Below are 27,329 nucleotides of genomic sequence, written 5' to 3'. Positions count from 1 at the left end.
GAAGATCTGATTCAACGAAGGTCACCACAGTGAGGCGGTGACAGGCAATCTTCCAGGGACAAACACAGGAGCAGGCACAACACATTTTCCCTTGGGGTGGGACAGCTGAAAAGGAGCAGGTGACTTGTGGCACAAGCCGAAGATCTGCAAAGTTCCAATGCTCTGCTCAGAACGGCAATGGCTGCAGCGAGGTAGCCTTGGAGAAAACTTGTCAGTACACTGGTTGGTCAAGGGACAATTCCGAAGGCTCAGCAGCACAGATCCTCAAGCAGGGTTCGGAAATTGTTGTTCCCATTGGTCGTAGGGGTCGAAGCACCAACAAAGGCCTTCTTGATATCTGGACAGAGGAGCAGGGCTTCAACTGGACAGCGTGCACTGGTGTTGTGACTGGTCAGCTGTAGTGCACGCCCTCGGGTCATCAGTAGGCTGATCTTCTTCGTAGAAGTCTTGGCTCCAACGTTGATCTGATGAACAGTTGCATGAGCCCTCCCTTTATCCAAGATTCAAGCTGGGAGCCCAAGCCCACCAATGGTAAGAATTTGCACCATTCAAACAGCTAGTGGGCTTTCAATCATGGATAGCCACTTGCCACTGAGACAGACAGACACAGACACACACAGCCTTAGCCTGTGGGAGCCACAGCTTTCCTCGGAAAGGGATTTCCATATAAAGCAATTCCTGACCTGTGAAGGCAGGAAGAAGGCCAAAGAACAATATGGCCAAAGAACAAGTGAAAAAACTTGCAACACTGCATCTTAGGTTGCTAGACACCTTTAGTAGCCATTCACATTAAATTCAAAAGAGAAAGAAAATCTCAAAAACTGTACAAATCTCCCAGCTGCCACCAGCTTGTCTTAGGCACATTGTTAAAGTAACCAAAAAGCCACCTATCTCTATATATAAAACACTTTGGTATGTTTCCTAACTCAGCTGATGCAATTCATCAGTATTAGGTTGCCCTCTGCTATCAAAATGGCAAAGGGCACCTCTGTGTGTCCTTCCACTTCAACAACAGCTATCATTTAAACAAACAGAATGAGCATGGTTCTATGCAGTCACCTTCACCTTCCACTATCGCAAACATTCGAAATAATTTCAAGTTACTTCTTTCCACCCCCACCTCTCTTCACACAGGGCATGGTGGTTCCAGTGTCAATGAACAGTTAATTGCCGGCTCAACACTGCAGTCTCTAAAGAGCGAAACTCTGTCGGACGAATGCCTCCTCATGAGCTAAAACTGAATGTAGGTGCTGTAATTATGCAACTATGCCCTCTTATGCCATCACAGGGACTCTGCAATGGAACAATGCTGCAATTTACGCATCTACAAAGATATAGCAGCCCATGTAAGCAATGGAACTTGGATATGGTTCTTATACTGTGCATACCTCTCATCCCATCTGATACAAATATGCCTTTCAAATTCAAAAGACGACAGTTACCTATAAGTTTAGCCTTTTCAATGACCATTAATAAGTCATAGGGACCTACGTTTCCTTCCTGGAAGCGATCAATGATAATTCCGATATTTAAGAAGGGGACAGAAGTGACCCTATGAATTACCGAATGGTATTGACCTATAAGCTATGCTAGAACGTTGTATGTTATGCCGGGAACAGCTAGTTATTTAAAAACATACAAGGATACAAAGTACCCCAACTACACTTCACTGTAAGGTGATGTGTGTGTTACAGAGAAATTTCATTTATTGTTCTAATTCCCCCAACCTGTGTGACCGGCAGCACTTTTGCTGGACTTCTTGGATTTTTTGCTTTACTCTCCTCAGTGAGTGAGACTTTTTACCACTCACTCATTCTTTTTGCTATGAGATGGGTCCTCGAGTTTTGCCTTTGGCGGGATCCCTTTGTGAAGCCTGCAAAGGATCCAGTGTGTCTGCTGAGGCAAGACGTGAGGGAGGCGCCTGAACCTTCTCTGGCCTTTGTCTGAAGGTATGCCTGGCTGGAATCAGATAGAACTGGGTGGCTGGCTATCCTGCAAGGACAGCCACCCCCAGGTGATTGACAGGTCCACAGGACTGAATGAACAGGTTCCTGCATAAAAGGCAAGGCATTTGGGACAGAAGGCTAAGTCAACCACTGGAACTGAAGCTCTGAAGACTACCAAAGATGCTTGCAGCACCTCCAGTAACCACAGAAGCATAATTGAAGTATTGTTGCTGTCCTGACCCCCGTTTTTCAATTGACAGGGAAGCTCCGCCAAGGACGACTTACTCCTCCTGAAGACACTCTTCAATTTGAGCCGTTGTCCGACATTCTGTGGCCTTCTCGGGCTGCAGAATCCCAATACCCGGGGTACCTCAACCACCTTGGAGTGCATCGTCTTGACAAATCTCGCTGGAACTACAGTGGCATCTGTGTGGACCTACAGAAGCACAAATCCGCTCCCTACTCAGAGGCCCTTCATCAAAGAAAAGGACAGAGAAAAGAAGAAGATTCTAACCTGCAGTGATTGTCTGCTGCTGGTGCTGAGAAAAAAGGCACTAAAACCACAAACCGACGCGCGAGTAAGAATAATTCTCTCTCAGCTATTGCTGCAGGAGCCCATCCAGGGTCCCCCCTTTTGTCACCACAACCAAGGATCAGGAGACCGGGTTTGAAGCAGAGCATCCAGAAGACATCCAGCTGCATCATCTTCACTCTCAAAGTACTGTTGGGATGTTGGTAGTCTTACCTGAAGCCATTTTTTGTGCTCCTTTGCTTCTGCAGCACTGTGTCTACTGTTTGGGTGTTCACCCATTTGCAGTCACCCAGGCTTCACAGCGTGTGCCCTACAGGAAGACTTCTCCTAAGCGCCTGTGCTTTTTACAAAGATCAACAGGGAAATTACTTACCGTAAAGTTCATTCTATGGATTCTTCTCCTGCAGAATCCTCATCAGATATATATCCCCTTCAAGCTTCAACTGCTCAGAAAAAACTACGACATGGGGTGTTGTAGTGGACCTCGACTCGGCCGTCGATCGTCTTGATTTGGTGCTCGATCATCAGCTCTGGACATGATGTTGGGCGTTGTATATACATGTACTGTATCATAACGCCCCATACCTCACTTCCCACTTTGCCCCCCAACCCGTGAGCTCAGCCACTGCAGAGGAAAACCAGTGAGAAAAAGATGGCCAACTAGCCAACAGAGGGTTAAAAAAAAGAAATCCCAAACAGGATAAATAGAACTTTCATTTTATTTTGTTGTTGAAAAAGAGGAAGGCATGCGGCTTGCAACCAAGAACAAGAGACCCTAGAGCAGCGTCATTCAAACTATGGGGCGCGGCCCTCTGGCGGAACGCAGCCTCATGCCCAGGGGGCCGCGCATCCACAGCTTGAAAGTATACATTAGCATCCATTACAAAAGGATTGTGCTGCTGCTTGATCATCGAGCAACAGCCCGATCCACGGCCCCTGCCACACATGCTTAGTGCGACAGGGGCTGGGCTTTGTCAGGTCTCAGGCTTGCATTAGAAGCCTATATAGGAAGACAAAAAATAAAAAAAAGCACACTTTGTTTGCCGTGATGACAAGTCATTACGGCAAAAGAAGGTGTGTACTTTTTCTTTTGTCTTCATGAATAGGCTCCTAACGAAGCCTGAGGCCCCATAAAGGCCGTCCTGTCACACTAACTAAGGACAGGGGCCTGGCTTTTGTGAGGCCTTGCAGGCTCCATTAGAAGCCTATTCGTGAAACAAGGTAAAGCACACACCTTGTTTTGCAGAGATGACCAGCCCCTCCCATATGAATGTAGAGCAGGAAACTACTAATGATGGCTCATTAGTGACATACTGCCCTACTTTCAGATGGGAGGGGTGGTAGAGAGAGTGGGCCAATCCATGGCAGTCAGCTTCTCTAAACTTGCATTTGGTAAGAGACTCAAGCTGTGCTGCTGGCTCAATCTGGCTGACTGACAGCCAATGAGGATGGAAGGCGCCACTTCTTCCAACAATAAATAGTACTCACCTGCAGCTTCAGTGATCCTGCTTCAGATTGTGTCCATCAACTCCGGAGTTACATGCTGTCATGAGGTTCCTGCTTTTCTATTCTTTTACTTTCAAAAGGTAAGTGGTATTTACATACATGACCAATAAATAAAGTGCCCAGAAACACAAGGAAAATCGAGGCGTGGGGGCCACTGTTCTAGTTGATAGAACAGTGGTCCCCACGGTCCTTATTTCTCCTGCAGCAGCAGTGGCCAGGGACAGCGCCAGGGCATTTCAAACTTTTCACATGAGAGGGGTCTTCACGGAGTCTTCGGGGAGGGAGAGCAACTGCCTCCATGTGGCCAGTCAGAATTCGTTTAGTTCAGTGATGTATTCAGTTCTCTGTTTTTTTGTGCTGCTGCTTAATATGTGCGCTTTACATTACAAGCTGTGAGCCGCAGACTGGTTCCACTCTAAGCGGGGGAGAAATGAGGTCTCTGTACAATTGAATAGTGAATTGTGAAGGGATGGGTGAAGCGGCTATGGTTGTCTGAAGGCTTATTGGAGGCAAAGGTAGATTTTCTTTCTTAGAGGACCAGCACATAATACCCCAATGGTTTGTGGCTAGCACAAGCAGTTAGCAATGTCCCTTGCCTTTCTTTGGATTCTGCAAACTAACCAGATCTTCAAGCCGGGACCCACAGGACATGTAGAACACCACAACACATGTGGTGCACTATTGGAGGACCATGTTTTTTTCAGCCCCTAATTTTCGCTCAAAAGCCTTCTGGTGCATTTGTGATTTTGTCACAGCTAAATGTTTTGCATTTTTTTTTTTAATTATCGTTTTCAAATCCTACTGTACCTCATTCGGTACGTAAATGAAGTCATCAAAAAAGCATATGAAAAGGCATTAATAAAGTGTCAACACGAAAAAAATCAGAAATACTGATTCTACAAAATCTACAATATTGTTTTTGTCTAATTGGTCTTTACAATTTTGCTCCTAGTCTAAAATATGTGTCTTACCTTCCCTTTTGCACTCAATTGCTGCGATGTATTTTTGTATCTCATGGTTGATTGTTCTATTAAAGGTTTGTAACAAACCAATAAAAATTATTTTTAAAAAATATATATTAATATGGGAGTTTACATTTTTTCATAGGCGAGGAACCCATTTTGAAATGGAGCACTTCTTTTTGCCCAAAAACGGTAGTGTGAAAAGGAAAGCAGACGCAGACATTGACACAGGAAAAAAAACCTGCAAAAGCCAGGAAGTATGATGGCACATATTTAGACCTTGCATTTACTTCCGTTGTGATCAGAGTTGAAACGAGGCCTCAGTGTGTGGTGTGTGGAGCAACATTAGCCAATGAGAGCATGAAAACAGCCAAATTAAGACGCCACTTGGAAACAAAACATGGGAATCTCATTGGCAAGAGCAGAGACTTCTTTGCTCGCAAGTTACAAGTCATCAGTCAGCAGAAAAGTACAGTGCAAAATATTGCCTTCAGTGCACTGGCTGGAGTAGAAGCATGTTATGAGGTTGCCTACCTCCTTGCCAAAAATAAAAAAAACGTTCACCGATGCGGAGAAAGTCGTTCTACCAGCAGCCATCGCAACGTACAGGAGAATGGGTGCTGAAAGTGTACCGGACAAGCTAAAAATGATTCCTCTGTCAGACACCATCAGCCGACGTGTGTCAAACCAGGGCAACAGCATCAGAACAGTTTGAGATGGGAAGCCTGCATAGGAATCTGCACAGATGGTGCCCCTTCAATGTGTGGAGATAGATCGGGTTTGAAGGCCAAAGTGTTGTCAGTCGCTCCACATGTTGCATGGACACACTGCATAATTCACCGTGAAACGCTTACTGCTCGGAATATGGACAATGAACTTTCTGATGTACTCGGTTCAACTGTAAAAATAGTTAATGCCATCAAAGCGCAGCCAACAAGAGCACATCTCTTTGGAATTCTGTGTGCAGAAATGGGGTCAGAACATGATGGTTTGCTCTTTCACATAGAAGTCAAATGGCTGTCCAGGGGAAGAGTGCTGCAACGTGTGTCTGAACTCCGAAATGAAGTGCAGCAATTCCTTTTGGATGTGGACACTGGCAAAGCAAACCATCTGTGTGATCCCCGCTGGCTTTTGCTCTTGGCATGCCTTGCTGATATTTTCGATAAGCTAAATACCCTCAATATGTCTTTGCAAGGAGCCCATTAATTTACAATGAATAAAAAAGTATTTGCCTTCAAGAGGAAGCTTGACCTCTGGAAACGAACAATTGGAGCGGGGGTAGCAGTTCAGTTCCCATTGGTTGCAGAAGCCATTGAGGAAACAGAGTACAGCTTGCTGCATGTCCTAGAACCAATCACAAGTCACCTAACAACATTAATGTCCAACTTTGATAAATACTTCCCTGGAGAAAATGCTGGCATTAATGACTGGGTGATGCAGCCTTTTCTGGCTGAGGTGGTGGTGCATCTTCCATTTGATGCCCAGGAGGAGCTGATTGAGGTTCAGTCGGACCCTAGTCTGCAATCTGAATTTAGGAACATTGCAGCGGGTGACTTTTGGCATGAGGTAATCCTGGAGTATCCTACATTGGCAAGGTCTGCTATACAGTCTCTTACCCTTTGGGTCTTCCTACTTGTGCGAAATAGGCTTTTAAGCATTGGCTGTACTGAAAACTAAATACCGCACAAGGCTGGAAGTGGAGGACAACCTCAGAGTGGCGGTCTCAAAAATAAAGCCACACATTGACTCACTTTCTGCAGAGAGACAGGCCAACCCTTCCCATTAGTGCTTGCTCTGTAAAATCAAATTGCCTTCTGCTGAATATACGAATAGGAATGTATTTTGAGAAAATAAAAGCCCTACTGGAGAATTTTGTGTTAACATGCACGGTTTCTATGTTTGGATTGGATGTGATTGTCCTAGTGTCTTGGAATGTCTCCCAACGGCATATCCCTTCATAATTATGGCACCACGCATTCTGCAGCCCTATCGATAAAAAGAAGAAATAACACCAACACAGAAGGACGAGGCGGGGGCGTCCCGAACAATTTATTTTCTGCTCAGGAGGGCCATGGCATAAAAAGTTTGAAGACCATTGCCCTAGAACCATAACCTCCATCTCAGGAGAAGGTAGACACCTACTGCCAATGCTTTCTTAGCAGGGTTGGGTGATGAGGCTACTGCAGGAGAAGAATCCATAGAAAGAACATTACGGTAAGTAATTTCTCCTTCAATGGATTTTTTTCTTTTTCATTCATACTGCCCCTATACACTTGTGTCTCAAAGCGCAACAAGGCAAGGGGTTGGGGTAGGGAGGAACGATCCTACCAGGCCTTGTGCATTCGGATCAAGCAAGTGTAGGTATTTATAAGACGCATAATATCGGAGGTCGATATTATGCACGGATCCGGGATTCAAACCAGTGTTGCTCAGCGTGATCTTGCTTCCAAGATCCACGCGTTGTGATGAATTCACCGGCCTCGCAACGCCCCCGGTTACGGAGGTGCCGACTACCAGTCTGGACCACTGTATGTTCTCCCAACATCGCGGTTCCAGAACGCTGCAGCAGCAGTCCAGCCTTCCATAGCTCTACTAGCCTTCCGGATCAGATCACGCCCCCAACACCGGAATCACTAGATCCAAGCAGCTCGGCTGCTCAGCTTCGTGTTACTACTCTCTTCAGAGTACCACTACGTTCCGTAAGTTTGTGCCTATACTCTGGCTTTATACACACTTAACACATGTACGCTAGTTTCCTGTCCTTTTGTATTCCTTATCTATTTCCTTGTGTTCTTTTTCTCTCTATCAGTTTATTTCTGTATACACCCATTCCATCGCAATTGTCCGCTTTGCCTTCAGCCCGCAGCTGCAAGCAGATCCTCCACGGACATCGCTAGGTAGGCGGGCTGACTGGGAACCTAGATTACCTTTTATTCTAGACTCGCTCAGGCAGTAATTGTAATCATCTATACGCTAGGTGGCGGGAAGTTACACTACACAGATCGCTCAGGACCACAACTCCCAGCAATCCCCGGTTCGCTGGATTGGTTTAGCCCAGGAATTCAGTTACCTCGGTACATGTTATTGGGTTCAGGGACTCGCTCCTTATCTGATGTCTGCCTTTCTATCTACCCTCAAGTGAGTGATAGGGCCTCATTACGAGTCCGGCGGTAGCTGTGCCGGAAAAACCGGCAGGCTGCCGCCGGACCCGTGGTGAATTACCAGCTCTGGACTTGCCGGAATCACCGGGGCATTACAACCCCGGTGATCCGGTAATTCCGGAGCCGACATTCCGTTACTCCCCATTCGCATAGGACTCCATGGGAATGGGGACCATGGAAACACTGGCACCGTAATTAATGGTGCCAGTGTTTCCATTTCCGTCTGCAGGCGGGTGGCGTTATGTAGCATTTTGAGTGAGAGAATGAAATGTTGTATGAAAAACCTTGTTTGTTTTCTTAAACAGTTGCGTATTTGCACAGGCATACGACACTTTCTGTAGATATCACAGACCCTAGAGGGCTGTTACTTTTCCTAGCCCCCTACACATACAAGACTTACCATCTGTTCTATGTTTTGCACTGCTTTTTGTTTACTGTTGGAGCTGAAGAACAGGAGGGGCAGAGTACAGTGGAAGTAAACCACACTGCTCTTTTTTTCCCAGATCTATTTCTAGAATTATTTCCTGTTAGTACAACATTCATTGTGTATCGTGTTCTTCTCTGTTTTTACATGCGTTTGACTTTTGTACATTAATAAAAAACTATAATTTTTTAGTCCGTTGACACTGCCTGTTAATTTAATGAAATAAGAGGCAGACTACCGTCCAATAGCACTGTTTGGTCCTGTCGATACCTTTGAAAAAACTGGAATCAATATGCCCGTTTGATGTTAATGTTGCTTACTAAAGGTTGTTGACCTTTCTGAGGGTTGGTTGAATGCAGGTTTTCCTTTCCCTTCAACCTCCTTTTTGTGTTATTGGCCGGCTGTTGTACAGCTAGGCCGAGCGACTTTGCAGCAAGCTTAGACTCATTTAATTTTTCCAAGGAATCATCAGCCTTCGAGCCAAAGAGATTCTCCCCATCTAAAGCAATGTCCAACAATTTACTCTGGACACTGGGAAAGAACCCTGAGGAGTGTAGGTAGGCGTGCCTCCTAAGGACCATAGCCGATCCCATCAACCAACCGAGTCTGACACGTTCAGGCCTGTTTGCAAGGACTGTCTGGCCACCACCTTCTCGTTGTCCACGAACTGCAGGAAACCCTCCCACATCTCCCCTCAGGGATGTACTGGCCGCGTGCTCAGCTGCCTTACACAGTCCAAATGAGTATTTCCCAAAGCCACAGGAGACATTAGCCGCCTTCAAAGCAATGCTCCTGAAGTAGAAAATCTCTCTCTAGGGCATCCACTTTCTTGCCCTCCCCATCAGTAGGCAAATTCGACATGGAAGTGGCGGCCCTGGTGGACATGGTGGTCGCCTGAACAACCAAACCTGCTGGCGTGGTGTGAGAGATGAAAAAAGAGGGGTCTCCCCTTGCCGGCCTATATTTCTTCACCAGGACTGAATTAACCAGATGAATAGTACAGTGATGTTGCAATAGCAAGACAATGAGGTAGGCAATAGCTGGATTGAAAGGCATAGCCCTTTCTGTGGTGGGACCCTCGTCAAGAATGTCCATGAGGTTGTTGGGGAGAATTCTCAGAAATGCTCTACCTTAGAGACCCCCAGCGCTTTTGCTGGACTGTACGACGTTTTTAATCTGGAGAGAGTGACACCTTTTTTCCACTCTCTCATGTGTTTTACTGTGATTTAAACTCTGTTTCTTTTGGTTATGGAGTCTGACAAACTCCATAGGCATTGACCCATAGCACCTTCAGTGCAGTGGCACAGGCAAGTCTCTTAGATTTTCTAGAGGTTTAAATACCTTCTCTTGGATAAACTACTGTTTCCAAGAGCAGTGAAGTGAAATAGACTTTACTTACATTTGAAACTTTCTAGACTCCAGCACACACTATCTTACAATAGGGTGCTGGAGGGGTAACTTAGTATCCCCTTTGTCTAGTTTCTCATGTAACATTTTTATGTTACCCTTTCTACAATTAATGGCTGGTGGCAGTGGTTTACTTTTAACTACCATTGGGAGTTTTTACAGCGGGCTGCGTTTACAGCTTCAGTAAAGCACCCATGGGTGCCCATTTTGTCAAAATGGCCCTGGTCTTTTTTCACCATTTCTTGTTGGAAAAGTCCTTCTTCAGATTTACTCTGAGCGCCAAACCAGGTTTGGTCCCTTTGTTAGTTTTGTCTTTGGCGGGATTCACGAGTGAAGCCCGCCTCTAGCTCCAGTAGGTCTGGGGTAGGCAGGCAGTGAGGGAGGTGTGGTGATTGGCCGGCTGACTGTCTGGCAAGGACAGCCACCATGCTGGGTGACTGACAGCTAGGCTGGAATGAATGGGAGAGAAATGGATAAAAGGCAAGGCTTTTGGCTTGAAGGCAAAGTCAACCACTGGACGAAGGAACCGAAGAAGAACTTGAAGAGGTCGCCTGCTGCAACTCCTGGACAGTTGGTTTGCCCGGTGAAGGTGCTGCTGTGCTGGAACTCCAAATTCGTATCGACAGAGAAGCTCCTGCAAGGACGACTTTTCCCCTAGAGTTGGTGGGACCAATCAACTCCAAAGTAAGCCACCTGGACATCCATCTCGGAGCTGGTTGAATTTCCACTGAGTTGCTGCTGGAAAGAGTATAGCCAGGGAGGGGAACACCAAATTGTGTGTGTTACTTTAAAGCTGGCCATGAGCTCCATGAAGATCCTCAGACTTCCAGGAAGCAGGACTGATGGAGCCTGAACCCCCTCAACAGAGTGCAGGACCCTAGAAGCAAGAAAAGTCCATCTCGACAGCCAGGAACCACGGTAGACGCAAGGAGCTGAAACAATGAACAGCCACTGAATTGAAGATTGGCGGTTGCGAGCGGTGACCGTCCCATTGCAGTGCCGGAGTCCTCAGAAGTCCTCCCTTTTGTCCCCACGACTGAGGCCAAGGAACAGTGAGATCTGCAGAGCTGCCCAGGAACAGAAGTCCTCTGCTGCACTTTTTCTTCAATACAAAGGTACTGTAAAAAGTCTGAGAGAACTTACCTCTTACTGTAGAGTTGGTTGCATCTTCTACTACTCACAACTCTAATCAGCTTGTGGCCCTACATTTGGTTCGTCTTTTCTTTAAAGACTCCTAAGACATTGTGCAAAGACGTTTTCTACTTACCTACCAGAAGTGCTGCAACCTATATAAGACTTTTGCCCATTGACTTTGGCCTAGCCTATTTTACTGAAGGACTCTTCCTGGGGGGATCCGAAACTATTTGCCTGCTTAGGAATATTTGTGGTCTCTTGTATGTTCTCAATAACTTTTTCCTTTGACTTATTACTATATGATCCTAAATGCAACAGTTTAGTTTAGTATTTATATAGCGCCGCCTGGCCCTGGGGCATCCAGGCGCTTGGAATGGTTACAAAGTAGCCAACATATTACAAACATGGTCAGTAGGTAAGCAGTTACTGGTAGTATAGACATTATATAAGCAGTTACTCGTAGTATAGACATTATAAAGTATTTACAAGGTTTGGAATTGTACAGATTATACAGGCAGTATGTACATTTGTGTGGTAATAAGTTGCCGTTTTAGGCTTCTTTGGCAAGTAGCCATGTTTTGGCGCTGTGTCTGAAGCAGATAAAGGATGGTTCGGATCTGAGATTGGCTGGTAGTGAGTTCCAGAGTTTAGCGGCAAGCACAGGGAAGCTTGTGCCGCCTGCTTTTTGGAGCTTAAATCTGGGGATATTTAAGCAATGTGTTTGGGCTGATCTGGTTGGGAAAGATGGGGTGTGGTGCGTGAAGTTGTCCGAGAGGTATCTAGGTGCTTGGTTAGATAAACATTTATGTGTGAAAGAGTGTTTTATATTCAATTCTCTGAGGTATGGTTAGCCATTGACAGGAGCGTCTAGCGTCAGAGATGTGCTTGTGTTTGGGTATGTTCAGTGCTGCTCTTAGTGCATTATTTTGGATAACTTGAAGCTTGTTGATTTTCTTTTGGCTGGTACCCAGGTAGAGAGCATTGCGATAGTCTATTTTAGAGAGTACTAGTGCTCTGGCTAAAGTAGTGCAGTTGGAGGTCGAGAGGTAAGGTCTGCTGGGATTGATGAGCTTACATGTGTAAGAGGTGGCGGATGAGATGGCGTTGATTTGTCTTGTCAGTGTAAGGGAGGAGTCAAGGTAAAACCCAAGAGTTTTAACGTTGTTGGAGACAGATATGTTGTTGCCGTCAATGGTGAATGTCTGGTAAAGTTTGTCGAGGTTGTTGAGTCTGGATTGGGAGCCTAGGAGAAGAAGGTCGGTCTTGTCGTTGTTGAGGCAGAGGCCGTGTTTGGCCATGCATTCTTGGATAATGGAATAAATATTGTTAAGTACTGTGTTGTCGGTGGAGTATTCGCCTGTTAGTGGGAAGAGTATTTGAGTGTCATCTGCGTAATTCGTGTAGATGACACCCAAATGGTGCAGTATGTTTAAGAGAGGTTTCGTAAACACATTGTATAGTGTGGGGGAAACACAGGAGCCCTGGGGGACGCCACATGTGACGGGGGCCGGCTCGGCAGCGGCTGTGGGAGCAAAGACCCTCATGGATCTATTATTCAGGAAGGACTGAATCCAGGCATTGGCCTTGTTGGAAAATGTATCTGCTGAGGCTCGATGTTTGCAGAGAATATCGTGGTTTACCAAGTCAAAGGCGGCCGAAAGGTCGAGGAGGAGAAGAAGGGCTAGTTTGCCGTTGTCTTTAAGGTTGTCCATTTGTGTCTTGAGATCGATCACGGCTGTCTCTGTGCTGTGTTTGAGGCGGAAGCCCGATTGTCTTAGTCCTAGCAAGTTATTTTTCTCTAGGTGGTTCTGGATCTGCAGGTAGGCAGCTGGGTCAAGGATTTTTAGGAGGAAGGGCACAGTAGTAATGGGTCTGTAATTGGTGGGGACACTAGGGTCTAGCATGGGTTTCTTGAGTAGAGGTAAAACCCAAGAATCCTTTAAGTTATTAGGTACTATGCTGGATGTGAAGGATGAGTTTATAAGAGGTGATGAAAGGGGAAAGATGTTTGGCTGCGTCTTTGATAACTGGAGCAGGGCAAATGTCACCTTGGCATTTGGAGGGTTTCATAGAGTTTATTATGTCTTCAACCTCCTTGATAGTGATGGTGGAGAATTCAAATAGGTTGTTATTGTCCATTTGTGTGGTGTGGGTGGGTGAGATGGGATCGTCTGCGAAGGTGAGGCTTTCTTTCTTTGACTCAATTTTGATTCGTAGCATAGCAATTTTGCCAAGGAGTGCTTCTTGTATGTTGGTACACCAAGAGATGTCTTTGGTGCATTTGTCTGGGATGGGAGATGGGGACTCAAGGTCTTTCAGGGTGTTAAAAAGCTTTTTGGTGTTGGATTTGGCATTGCAAATTCTCTCGTTATACATGTTTTCTTTTGTTTGGATGATCGCTGACCTGTAGATATTGGATGCTAGGGAGTAGGACGTTTTATTGTTAGCGGAAGGAGACTGTTTCCATGCTGATTCGGCTTGTCTTTGTTTTTACGGAGAGTTTTTAGTTCAGGAGTGAACCAAGAGTTGAGGTGCGCACGTGGTTTGGCTTTCCGTAATTTGAGTGGTGCTGCAGTATTTATGGCCTTAAGAATGGTTGTGTTATAGAGGTCTACTAATTCTGTGGGGTTGGTAATTGTAGGTGTGAAGTCAATGATGGGTTGGAGTAGAGGGATGAGTTTCTCGACTAATGTTTTTGCTGTTTCTTGTGAGTGTGGGTGGAGCGTTGGAAAGGGGCGCAGGTGTTTGTTTGTCTTTGTTGATGGTGAAAGTGATGAGGTGGCAGTCCAGGCCCAAGATGTGTTGGAGAGGATAGTGATGTTGCAGTTGAGGTCTGCTATCCAGTTGAGGGTGTGGCCTTTGTTGTGTGTGGGTTGAGAGATGTGGTGGGTGAGTCCTAATTCTGAGACAGTATTTACGACTGTGCGTGCTTTGTCATCTTTCTCGTCATTGTAGCCCTGGATATATTAATGTCCCCAGCACCCTAGCAATTGAAGTCACCTGAGGGTGTAGGTAGTGTCTGGGGGCCATCCCAAAAGGGTATCTACTGATTTAGAGATATTAAGAGTGTGTATTTCATGAAGTGTATTTGAGTGTTACTATTATATTACTCCCTTCTGAAGAAGGCTTATTCTAACTGACTGATAAATACATTAATTGTTTACTCAAGAAACCTTGAGTGTAAGAGTTTATTTGAATACTTGTAACTGTAAATCGCTGTGTAACTCCACTACAGCTCACATTGACCCCTCTTGAGATAAGCCTGGCTGCTCAACACGCTACCAAAACTGTATAGTATAAGCTTATACTAAAGGTTTGGTTTCCTATACCTGTAGTCAGAGTTGTTTGTAGTGTTCCCAGAGGGTACTGCATGCAAACTTTACCTAACAGTCCGCACCATGGCGGTCTTCAGAGACAACAGCCGTTGCACCGTCTGCAGTACGGCTACAATCCTCTCCTCCGAGGGTGATGCTAGGCAGGCGACCGTGTCGAGCCTAGCTCCAAGGAATAGAGCTTTCTGTTACGGCTTCAAGCAGGACTTTGGATAATTGATGATGAACCCCAGCTCTGTCAATAGCTGGACGGTCCTCTCCGTGTGTTCGACAGCTACCTCTCTTGACCAGGCCCAGATGAGCCAATCGTCAAGGTACGGCTACACGTCTATCCCTTGCAGACGTAGATGGGTCGCCACTGGCGCCAGGCACTTAGTGAACACCCTAGGCGCCGACTTTAGGCCGAAAGGGAGGTCCTTGAATTGGTAGCGTCTTCCCTGCACTACGAAACACAGGAACTTTTGGCGTTTCCTGTGAATGGGGATGTGTATGTAGGCATCCTCCAGATCCAGCGATGTCTCCTACCTCCAGTTGGCCGAGCATGTGCTGCAACATGACCATCCTGAATTTTTGGGACTTGATGAACCTGTTGAGACGCCGCAGGTCTAGGATGGGCCTCCAGCCCCCTGTCTTCTTTCTGACCAAGAAGTATCTGGAGTAGACTCCGGAGCCTCAGAGCTATATTGCCCCTTTCTTTAGCACGGCCTGTACCTCTAGCAGGAGCTTAGGGATGTGTTGCTACTGCAAGGACATCAGCAGGATCCATGGACACTTTTTCTGAAACTCCAGGGTATGTTCGTGGGCGAGAGCGTCCAGCACCCATCTGTCGGTGGAGATATTTTCCCATTCGCTGACAAATGCCGTCAGCCGGCCACTCACCGCACTGCATGGGTGGGGGGCCCCCCCAACATCCTGGCTGGCTCAGTCCTGCGTTGCGCCCTGGGGGTGAAGACGGCACTGACCACCTCCACCAAAAGCCTTGGAACGGCCTCTGTAGGCCTTCTGGGTCGTGGACTGCGAGGGTTGATGGTACGACGAGGAGCCTCCACCAAAACTTTGTCAATCTACCCAACTTTCCACTGGAGGCGCAAATAGAAGAGCGGTGCTGCTGGAGAGTGCCCAGGGCACGGGCAGTCTCTGTGTCCATCTTGATGGCCTGTAAGGATTTGTCGACTGCCTTCCCCAAGAGGTTATCCCCATCAAAGGGCATGTCTAGCACCCTCCTCTGGACCTCCTGGTGGAAATTGGTGGCCCTCAGCCAGCCTCGACAACGAAGGAGGAGGTCACCGTTTACTATCTGTCGGAAACCTGTGTCAGCGATGTCCAGGGCCACCGGGATGGCATGGTCCAAATCCACTTCCCCCTCCTGGAGGAGTGTGATTGCCTCCATCCACTCGTCGGGTGGAAACTCCAGAATTGGGGCCAGTTTGTACCACAGTTCCCAGTCGTACCTGGCCAGGATCGCCAGTGCATTGGCCGACTTCACGGTCGATGCCGCAGAGTAGATGACCTTCCTCCCCATGGCCTCCAACTTCTTCCCCTCGCTGTCCAGAGGGACTGTGGACGAAGGGTTAGACGATCACTTCCTCACAGCCGCCGACACCACCGCCGCCGACACCACCGCCGCCGACACCACCGAGTCCGAGTCCGATGACTATTGCAACCGTAGGCACTTGGGTGCTGACTTCGGCACCCGGTACTTTTACATTCATCAGCTCCCTTCTGTCTCCTTGGCAGGAGCCGTGGCCGGTTTCTTCAATAGGGATAGGCCTTCCTCCAAAACCTCGTCCAGGAGGGGCACTGCCATGATGGTCTTCCTCTTGGCCGTGTGCCTCTGGTAGAGGAAACCACCTTTCTTGGTCTCCTCGGTTGTCAGCTGGAAGAGTTTGGACGCTCTGGCGACCATGGCATGAAACAACCCCACCTCACCCGGTGAGGATGCCCTCGGCTGCGGAGATGGAGAAGTAGTATGTTGGTGGTGATTTGGGGGGGAAGATTCAAGCTTGGCCAGTAGGAGTGTGTAGCCCGAGAGACATAGAAAGGCTGAGGCTCTGATGGGGAGGTGTATTTATGGATGATGGCAACTCCTCCTCCTAGGCCGTCTTGACGGTCAACTCGTAGGATGGAGTATCCAGTGGGTAATAGCAAGTGAGTGGAGGGGGCCTGCTGCATGGTGTAGCCAGGTTTCAGATGAGGCTAGTAGGTCCAAGTTGTTAGCTAGTAAAAGGTCAGATATCTGATGTGCGACTGCAGATGGATCGAGCATTGATCAGTGTACAAGCAAAGGTGTAAGGCGGGAAGGGCTGGGGGTCAGGGCGAACTGGTGAAACGTGGAGGGCTGGTAATTGTGCGGGAGGGGGGAGAGGTGTGGAGCGGGTGGTTCTGGGGTCCTTGGGGCTGTTGTGTTTTGCTTCTAGGAGGTGGATGGTGCTCAAGAATCTGGAATGGAGTCTGTAAGCGGGCTGTACACAGGCAAGGTGCTAGGAGTTCCTGTGGGGCGATGTAGGTAGATTGGTTTGGTTTCTGGCTGGGAATGGGGGCTCTGGAGTCTGGAGTGTAACCTGTGAAGTCTAACTGGGCCTAGGCAGGGTACTAAATGTACAGGGTGTTGGAAAATTGTGGGGTAGTAGGGTCCCGGTTTGGTAGCTTTGGTGGGCACGGTGGACTGTTTGGAAGAGATACTTTGGCTGTTGTGTGGTAATGGGGCACCAATGTAAGTAAGGGCGGGTAGCCATGGAAAAGGTGCGCTGGTAGGTATAATGGCCGTGGGGTGACCAAGTTGTGGCGGGTTTGTGGAGGCCATTACGGTGGGAGGGTATGGGGCAGAACCGGCGTAGTGGCGAGTACACAGTGTTTGGATGATACGCTAGTGTACGGGGTGTGGCGTGAAAAAGTGTATGTGAATGAATCAGTAGTGGGATTGTGGGAGGCAAGTACATTTGGCATGGCAAGATCAGCAAATACATCAGCAGATGCTATTGGCATGGCAAGATCAACAAGTACGTTGGCAGATACATTTGGCAAGGCATAATCAGAGGTAAAATGCCCGACACTTATGGTAATCATCATTTGTTGCAGTAGTCGATAGATGTGAGGAACAATTTAGTGAGCTGGGGGATAACAGTAACCAAAGATATGCAGTACTTGTGCTCGTTGAGCGGTAGTGGAGAACGGTGAAGTAATAGGGCCAGTAATGTTACCAGCATGGGAGCTGGACGAGATTGTGAGCAGAAAATAGGTTGCGGTACAGTTGGTGACCGGGGAGCGGGAACAGAGCTGAGTGAGAGAAGATAGTCGGCGGGGAGGTAGGAAAGGGGTTGGTTTAGGCAGCGTGTCATTGGGGGTATAGCTGCCTATGTTTGCTCTGTCTGCTAAATGTGTGTTGAAATGTCATCATTACCCTTCCCTCCTGATCTCTCCATATACATCTTAACTCATCTAGGTTTCATTTTGGTATAGTGATATGTCATAAAATGTTCTTCCCCCTCCCTCTGTTTATGGGAGCTAGCTTAGGGAGACAGGGAGGATCAGTTATTGTTTCAGCTGCGTATGTGCCCCCCCCCCCCATAGGCGTTTTTTATAGTTATGGGGAGAAGAGCCAAGTTTTGAGTAGTTTTCTAAATAGAAGGTAATCTTGTGTTACGACTTATGTTTTTTGGTAGCTCATTCCAGGTTTTTGGGGCAAGGTGAGAGAAGGAGGATCCTCCAAATGTTCTTTTGTTGTATGGTTTTGGTTCCAAACAGATGTCACTGCTAGATCAGAGTGGCCTTGTTGGGCGGTAGATGTTAATTTTCTCTCTTAGGAACTCTGCTCCTTGGCCGTGGATTGCTCTGTGCATTATACACATTTTATTTGAACTCCGTTAGCTGTTTTATTGGTAGCCAGTGTAGCGTTTTCAGAGCTGGTGTGATGTGTTCTCTTCGGCCTCCCTTGGCCCTCCTCCTACCCTTACCTGCGAGGCTAAGAACCTCAGGGTCATCTTTGACTCCTCCCTTTCCTTCTCCGCCCACATCTCCGAGGTCTCTAAAAAGTCAAATTTCCGACTGCACCCCAGAGGTACTCTCTGCCTTTCCTCTCCCTCCCCCAGAAGCTCATGGTATCCCAAGCTCTGGTTCTCTCTAGCCTGGACTATTGTAACAGCCTCTTTCTAAATATACCTGGCTCTACTCTCCGCCCTCTGCAACTAATCCAGAACAGGACTGCGAGACTTGTCCTTGGCCTCAAGCCCTGGGATCGTATCTCTCCAGCTCTGAAATCTCTCCACTGGCTCCCAGTGGATGCAAGGATTAAATTCCAAACCCTCTGCATTGTCCACAAGGCTTTCTGGGGCCTGGGTACAAAATACCTTCAGCTATCCCTCCGCAAATACTTCCCTTCTCGAGCTCTTCGCTCCTCTAACTCCCTCAGGGTCAGTCGTTTTTCAAAGAAACGAGCTGGGGGGAGATCTTGGTCTTCGGCTGGGGCCTCCCTCTGGAACAGCCTCCCTGCCACCCTAAAACTCGAGGAGAACCATCTCCGGTTCCGGAAGCATCTCAAGACCTTCCTCTTTGCTTCTGCCTTCACTCCCCCTCCCCCTCCCCCCTGCTGATCTGTTCTCTCTTGGCACTGTGCACCTGGCCACCCTCTGTCCTCCGGACCCAGGTACCTGTTCACCCTGCCACCTTCCTGCACTGCTTCTGGGCCATCCCTTGCAGTGGGGTCTGTATCTGTACCCATACAGCCCCCCCTTTTCTTCCCGCACTTATCAGACCTACCCTGTCTGCTGCCTTAAACCCAGCACTTGCTGGCTGCACTACCACTGTTTGTTGCCTTTATTATTCATTTATTATTATTCATCTGTTTCTCCTTTGCTCCACACTTTCCACTTCTCCCCCCTTCCATGAACTTTTCCCCTCCCCCTCTCCCATGCACTTGCGCGTTCTCAATGTCACTGGGCTTAGTAAGATCGTCGTTTTGTTCTCTCCCGTTACCTCTCCTGTTACCCTCCCTTGCCTTGTCGCGCTCTGCAATAGAAATAAAATATCAATACCTCTCCCTGTAACAAACGGCAGAAGGCATATCCCCCAGATGATCCTCAATGACATCTTGCAAAAATGGAATCAGGGGGGTAAGTAAGCATAAGTGTGCCTGTCCGCCTGTCCCTCCACCCCACCCTCCCCTTTGTCTCCTATTTCCATTCCACTCCAATCACCTTTGGTCCTTGAACTTGGGTTGGGTAACCTGCTGCCCCTGGGTTAGGAAGAAAGGAGAATACTTACCTTTCCCTTGGATTAATTATTGAATTGCTTTAAAATAGTTTAAAACTAATCACCTCCACACCCCCAATGCATCCTTTATGAGGAGAACTCAAACTGGTGAGAAACTGACTTGAGTACAGGGCCCTATTCAATCTTGGGGCTTGGACTTCTCAAGTTAGGATTTTGTTCTTGCGATTGGTTCCCATCATTTACTGCATCTAACGTAGTTGCCTGCTTTTGCTGGATTAAGTTATCTGAAGTTATTTGAGTGAACCTATGGTGATTGTATATATTTTAGTACTATAGAGTGCTGTGTGATAGTACTACCTGCTAGATTTATTCTTCAGTGTGTTCAGAAGGCCTAAAATAAATCTGTATTTTATAACTGACTGTCTAAATGTAATTATTGATGCCATTCGGTGTAGACTCATTGAGGGCCCCTAACCATACTCGCACTCTTCCTGAGACTCGCACTCTTCCTGAGACTAAGCGTTGACCAATCTCCTCTCTACCCTGATTGGGTTTTGGCTAAGCTCTCCGAGCTTCCTTTTCATTATCGTAGGGTGGCCTCCTAACCTTTGTGCACCAGGCCAGATTCTAGAAATCCATTTTAACAAAGTACCAAGACTACCATGCCCCAGCAAAGCCCACATATGGGCCTAGGTGTTTAGCTCATCTCTTGTGCCACAGCATGATCTCACCTCGCATGCCGTGTTTGATGTATTCAGTTCAACTTGTGTGACTGTGCAGACCCTCTCATGCCCAGTGAACTTGTTCCACCTTTTGTCCTCTCTGAGCATTTCTACTATTGCATAAACTCTGCAAATGTCTCCCCTGGCCTGTCACAGTTCCCACCCTTGTATCTAAATTAAACTTGGCTCACCTCTCATGCCCCAAAGGCTTTCCCCTCAGGTTCTCATACATGTTCAGAATCTTGTGCTTCCGTTCTTCAAGCAGAGCGGCCTGCTCCTCCATGAGGTTCCGATGGTAGCGCTTCTCATAGTCCTCTACATCCAGAAGAAGAGTGAAGGTCTGAAGGAGATAAAGACCCTGCGTTAGAAGGCATATGCAGCAAATCAAGTCTGTGCTCATTTTGCAATGAACTCTTTAGAGAAGTCAGCTACTTTCAAAATGGGCTCCGACAGAGGGTCTGCTTTAATGTTTACAAGTCAAGGTAGGAGGATGTTGCTTAGCTCCAGGATTAGAAAACAAAACAAAAACAAAAAATAATCGAACAAATAGCCAACAAGGCCTCTCACTTATATGCCCTACTCCCCATTGGATAAATGTTGATTAGCAGTCATGGCTCAACTCATGAGGGGAGCAGGGTGGCCAAAAGGTATATTGTAACACAACACTTAAAGCTCCCATGTTCCGGGTTCTGTTCCACAGTTAACAACCATACTCTGCAATACTAATCAAGGACTGTTACTTGAGTAATACACCCTGACAGACGGGGGCTTTCCCGGGCCAAGTAATGCTCTGGCCAGTTGGCAGACCAAGCAAAGCAAGGGCCTTAATGTTAGCCCGTGCATTACCTGCCCCAGTAAAGCCCCTGCCAGGAGTTTTTTTTTAGTATTGGTATCCCAGCATGTTTACCGGGATGCTAACAGTTTTTTTAAGTGGAGAAATAGCGTGGTTGCCTTTTCTTAACTTAAAGAGATGCCCAAGGAACATAGCGTTTTCAAAATCAGCACTGTGGACAGATTCTGAGAGGCCACCCTATTCTGGTGAACTGGCAATTACAATAATGTCTAGCCATAATCTACCAAGGTAGTGTGATTGAGCAGTAAGGCTTAGACTTGGGAGAGTGTGGTCTAGTGAAGGGTCCAGTTAAACACACACAGAGCACTCTTAATAATGAAAGTGATGTAGAATGTATACAAATAGTTATATTTATGAAGGTCTTAAACTTATCAAATCGAAAATCAAAGGGAAAAAAACTACTACACATACACACTTAAAATATGTACATTCGCCTTTGGGTACTCTGCCTACAAAGCATCAACACTATACTTTAACCACAGTTAGATCAGATTTATATAACACAAAATTCAGTAAAGCAAGTGAAGAAAGACGGGGGTAAGTAATACACCAATTTGATAACTGGTAAGTAATTAAAAGGAGATATTAAAACATGCACTACCATTATACCAACAAATCCCCAAACTCTAAAGCACTCCGCTTGCTAGAAGAGGTGGGGCCAAGTGCCCTAAAAGTCAGTGGCATAACACAAAAGGTGGGTCCCCCCCCCCAATCGCCAAGCTCAGCAACAAAGCACAGCCCACGCCACAGTAGGGGCATGCCTGGACCACCAAGCTTGTACAATGTGCATGGTGATCATGCTGCTGCAGGGAAATGCCACGCACAGCACTAGGGGAAAGATGAAGTATGTGTTTTAATCAAATCTTACATCTTTCACCTAGCATAGAAACAAGGGGGCTGCGCCTGACTCCCGAGTCCTGACCCCTAAATGTGCCAGCCGACTGTATGTGCGGCATAAAATATAATGCTTAGTAATAAACATTCATCAAGTTGGCTTTGCCTAAAAATATCAGTAAAACATGTAAGAAAATATCCATGATATAATACCCCTTGCCTGGGCCCCAGGATTGCATGCACACATTCATACCCATTCACCCACCAGCCACTCACCCATTGGCAGCTAGTGATTAAGTTAATTGGAGGGGTGTAAACATTTACCACAAATATATAGGAGTGTAGTGAGGGAGACTGAACTAACCAAAAGTGGTCTGGGTGGGAAGGGTCCCTCCGTCCAAGAAATATTTTTGCATACTAGATTAAAATGGTCCTTAAAATAGTACACTTACTGTGAAAAACTGGTTAAGAAGGCAGAAAATGTGCAATTGGTTTGAACCCAAAAATCCAAGAGATGCAATTCACCAATAGTGCCCAGGAGCATTTCCATTGTGCATTTGCCCACAACTGTATTAAATCATGTTCACACTGGCTGTGCCCAGTCATGTTCACTGTGGCAGCACCTATGTATATGCCAATATTCTCATATAAGAGCATACTAATATTTGCTTCCCACATAATGCCTGTAATGATACTATAAGAAAATCTGTCCAGAATGGCTCAGCCAATATATACCAGTATCCCTGTGTTAGGGAGAATTTTCAGTTTCTGTGCCAATTCCCTTTGACCTGAGAGACCTAAAGAAAAAACGCAGACTCCAGGCACAAACTCCGCCCCAATTCTACTCGACCTCTTCACAGCTTTCAACACAGTCAACCATGACATCCTCATCAAAAGATTATAAGAAATAGGAATAACAGACTTGGCCCTACTCTGGATAAAATCATTCCTAGCAAATAGAATGGAAACTTTCTGGATAAAACCATTCAAACCCGCTCCACGGGACAGAGTGTGGACCATCCCTATCCCCACTGTTCTTCAACATTTACCTGGCTCCGCTAATCAAGATCATCAACTAACACAACCTAATGTGCTACAACTACGCAGACGACACACAAATCATCTATAAAATCTAAGAAACCCAAGAAGAGAACACAACGCTGGGAGAATGTCTCAAAGAACTCTACGACGGGATGAACGCAAACAGCCTAAAACTCAACCCAGGCAAGACAAATCACGATTGGACCCAAAAACCTGGAAAATAACACTTATGTCCCATGGCCAACAAAAATAGGAACAACACCCACACCATTGAAAATAGTAAAAAACCTGGGAATCCTAATGGACAACGCATTAACATTAGAACCGCAAGTACATGCAATAATCGAGAAATGTCTTTTCCTCCTACACTCTGTAAAAAGAATCCTACCATTCCTGTCCTACACCCATAACACACTGAATCATCGCCCTCATCATGTCAAGAACTGACTACGCCAACAGCCTCTACCTCGGAATGTTAGAACACCTACTAAAGAAACTGCAACGTATGCGTTATGCAAGGTTTGTATGCAGTACCTTCTGGGAACACTACAAACAACTGACTACAGATATAGGAAACCCAACCTTTGATATAAGCTTGTACTACACAGTTTTGGTAGCGTGTTGAGCAGCCAGGCTCATCTCAAGAGGGGTCAATGAGAGCTGTAGTGGAGTTACAGAGATTTACAGTTTCAAGTATTCAAATACACTCTTACACTCAAGGTTTCTTGAATAAACAATTACGAATTTATCAGTCCATTAGAATAAGCCTTCTTCAGAAGGGAGCAATATAATAGTAACACTCAAATATACTTCATGAAATACACACTCTTAATATCTCTAAATCAGTAAATACCTACACCCTCAGGTGACTTCAATTGCTATGGTGCTGGGGACATTAATATATCACTGTTACATTCAGGATCATATGGTAATAAGTCAAAGGAAAAGATTAGTTAGAACAAACAAGAGACCACAAATATTCTTAAGCAGGCAAATACTTTCAGATCCCCCAATAAGAGCCATTCAGTAGAAGAGGCTAAGCCAAAGTCAATAGGCAAAAGTCTATGTAAGCTGAAGCACTTCTTTGTAGGCAAGTAGAAAGTCTTCGCAAAATGTTTTAGAAGTCTTTGAAGAAAAGAAGAATCAAATGTAGGGCCACAAGCTGATTAGACTTGTGAGTAGTAGAAGATGCAAGCAACTCTACAATAAGAGGTAAGCTATCTCAGACTTTTTACAGTACCTTTAAAATGAAGAAAGGATGCAGCAGATGACTCATGTTCCTGTGCAGCTCTGCAGATCTCACTGTTCCTGGGCCTCAGTCGTGGGGTCGTGGGGACAAGAGGGAGGACGTCGGGGGACTCCTGCACTGCACTGTGACAGTCAAAAGTTGCAACCGGCAAACTTCACTTTCAGTGGCTGTTTAGTGTTTCAGCTCCTCGCATCTACCGCAAATAGCAGCACTGCGGTTCCTGGCTGTTGAGATGGACTTTTCTTGCTTCTGGGGTCCCGCACTCTGTTGAGGGGGCTCAGGGTCGGCCAGGCCTGCTTCCTGGGAGTCCAGAGGATCTTCCTGGAGCTCATGCCAGCTTAAAAGCAACGCACACATACTGGTGCTCCTCCGTCTGGCTATACGGTTTCCAGCAGCAACTCTGTGGAAATTCAACCAGCTCTGAGATGGATGTCATGGTGGCTTACTTTGGAGTGGATTGGTCCCACCAATTCAAGGGGAGAAGTCGTCCTTGCAGGGGCTTCTCTGTCGATGCGAACTTGGCGTTGCAGCACTGCAGCAGGGCTTCAATCGGCAAACCAACGGTCCAGGAGTAGCAGCAGGGGTCCGCTTCAAGTTTTTCTTCGGTTCCTTCGTCCAGTGGTCGACTCTGCCTTCCAAGCCAAAAGACTCACCTTTTATTCAGTTCTCTCCCATTCATTCCAGCCTAGCTGTCAGTCAGCCAATCATCACAGAGTGCATTTGGGTCTCCTAGGAGGCTAAGCACGGAGTTTCGGGCAACTCCCTCACTTCCTGCCTGCCCCAGACACTTTGGAGCCAGAGGCGGGCTTCACTCGTCAACCCCGCCAAAGGCAAAACGAACAATGGGACCAAACCTGGTTTGGCGCGCAGAGTAAACCTCAAGAAGGACCTTTCCATAAAGAAATGGTGAAAAAAGAAGACCGGGCCATTTTGACAAGCCTGCGGTAAATGCACACCACGGTAGTTAAAACGAAACACTGCCACCAGCCATTCAGTGAGGAAAGGGCAACATAAAAAATGTTACATGAGAAGCTAGGCAAGGGGATACTAGGTAACCCCTCCAGCACCCCATTGTAAGATGGTGTGTGCTGGGTCTAGAAAGTTAAAAAAATGTAAGTAAAGTCAAATTTCACTTTATTGCTCTTGGAAACAGTAGTTTAACCAAGAGAAGGTATTCAAACATTTGGGAAATTTGTTAGACTTCCCTGTGCCACAGCACTGAAGGTGCTGTGTGACAATGTAAAAGATGATGCCTATGGAGTTTGTCAGACTCCACAACCAAAAGAAACAGTGTTCAAAAATCACATTTAAATACAGAGAGAGTGGGAAAAAGGGCCTCGCTCTCTCCAGGTTGAAAAAAATCAAGTCCTCAAAATCCAGCTAAATTGCTGGGAGTCCACAAGGCTTTCTGGGGCCTGGGTCCAAAATAGCTTCGGCTATGTTTGTTTGTTTGTTTATTTATTTGTATTGCGCGCCAGACCCAGAGCCGGGCGCAGTGAACAGAATATGCGAAGCTTACAATGTTGCGTAGAAATTACAGTGTTACAGCAAATTCAAATTACAATGTTGCATAATTAAATTTACGATAGGGGTAAAACTTTGATGATACATATATACATTCAGATAAGTAACATAACACAAATTAAAGTCTTTCAGTCCTTATGTGTTGTTGTCATTGAGGCGTTTGATAAGATTCGTTCTAAAGTGAGGGAAAGGTTGATCTGAGGTTATGTGGCAGGGCATTCCACCATTTGGCGGCTAGCACAGGGAAGCTAGTGTCGCCAATTTTGGCAAGTTTGAATCTTGGAATTTCCAGACAGTTGGAGTTGGGAGTTCTAATAGGTCTGCTAGAGGTTTTTATTTTTATTTTGTCCATCAGGTAAATGGGGGCAGCGTTATTGAGGGCTTTATGCGTCAGGGAAAGCATTTTATTGTTGGTGGAGAGCCATTTGTATTGTTGTCTAGTGGAGGAGATATGTTCCCTTTTGTTTATACCTAAGGCGGCACTAAGGGCGTTGTTTTGTAGGATTTGTAGCCTTTTGATGATAGTTTTTTTAGCGCCACTGTAAAGGGCATTGCAGTAATCGAGTTGTGATAGTATTAAGGCTCTTGCTAGGATCATGCAACTGTTATTAGATAAGAAGGGTTTACCTGCTCTTATTAATTTGCAGGTATAGGCTGTCGTGGAGGCTAAGGAGTTAACTTGTTTGGCACAAGACATGGTGGAGTCGAGATAGAAGCCTAGTGTTTTTACTTCACTCGAAACCTTGATGCTGTTGCCATCTATGTTAAACATGGAGTAGTCCTTGCCTAGTTTGTTGATATTGGCCTGTGTGCCCAGAATGATCAACTCAGTCTTATCATCATTCAGGCAGAGGCCATGTGATGCCATCCATGCCTGAATAATGAGGTACACCCTATTCACCAATTCCCCGTCCTCGCTGTGACCCCCAGAAAGCGGGAGGAGAATCTGTGTATCATCTGCATAGTTAGTGTAGGTGATACCTAGAAGGTCCAGATCATCGAAGAGGGGTTTAGTGAATATGTTGTACAGGGTTGGTGAAACGCAGGAGCCTTGAGGGACGCCACACGTGATTGGGAGAGGGTCGGCTGCTGCCGAAGGGGAGAAGACTCTCATTGTTCTCTCACTCAGAAAGGATTCAATCCATTTGGTGGCATGAGTGGAGAAGTGTGCAGCAGTGTCCAAGTGTTTGCAGAGGACCCTGTGATCCACCAGATCGAAAGCAGCTGAGAGATCAAGTAAGAGGAGGAGTGCCATTTTACCTTGGTCTCTCAGTTTGTCCATTTGGGTCTTTAGATCAATGAGTGCAGTTTCAGTACCGTGGAGTGGGCGGAAGCCAGATTGTCTGGCTCCCAGTAGATTGTTTGAATCAAGGTGTCTTTGAATTTGTGTATAGGCAACCTTGTCTAATATCTTCAATAGGAAAGGTACGGTAGTGATGGGCTGATAATTAGTGGGGATAAGAGGGTCAAGAGTCTGCTTCTTGAGAAGAGGGA

General features: G+C 46.4%; 1 protein-coding gene across 1 annotated transcript in view; it reads right to left on the bottom strand.

Moving 5' to 3' along the window:
* Window positions 1-27,329, bottom strand: part of PATL1 (PAT1 homolog 1, processing body mRNA decay factor) — a 706,345-nt gene that overhangs the window by 226,030 nt on the left and 452,986 nt on the right. The window contains exon 14 of the mRNA XM_069628825.1: window positions 20,526-20,674. Within this exon, the coding sequence (XP_069484926.1) occupies window positions 20,526-20,674 (149 nt within the window). The remainder of the gene's footprint in view (window positions 1-20,525; window positions 20,675-27,329) is intronic.

The sequence above is a fragment of the Ambystoma mexicanum genome, chromosome 12 (assembly GCF_040938575.1).
Source record: "Ambystoma mexicanum isolate Mex_15411 chromosome 12, UKY_AmexF1_1, whole genome shotgun sequence".
Taxonomy (NCBI): Eukaryota; Metazoa; Chordata; class Amphibia; order Caudata; family Ambystomatidae; genus Ambystoma; species Ambystoma mexicanum.
Note: the sequence above shows the minus strand (reverse complement) of the source record. Positions and strands in the feature narration are given on the sequence as shown.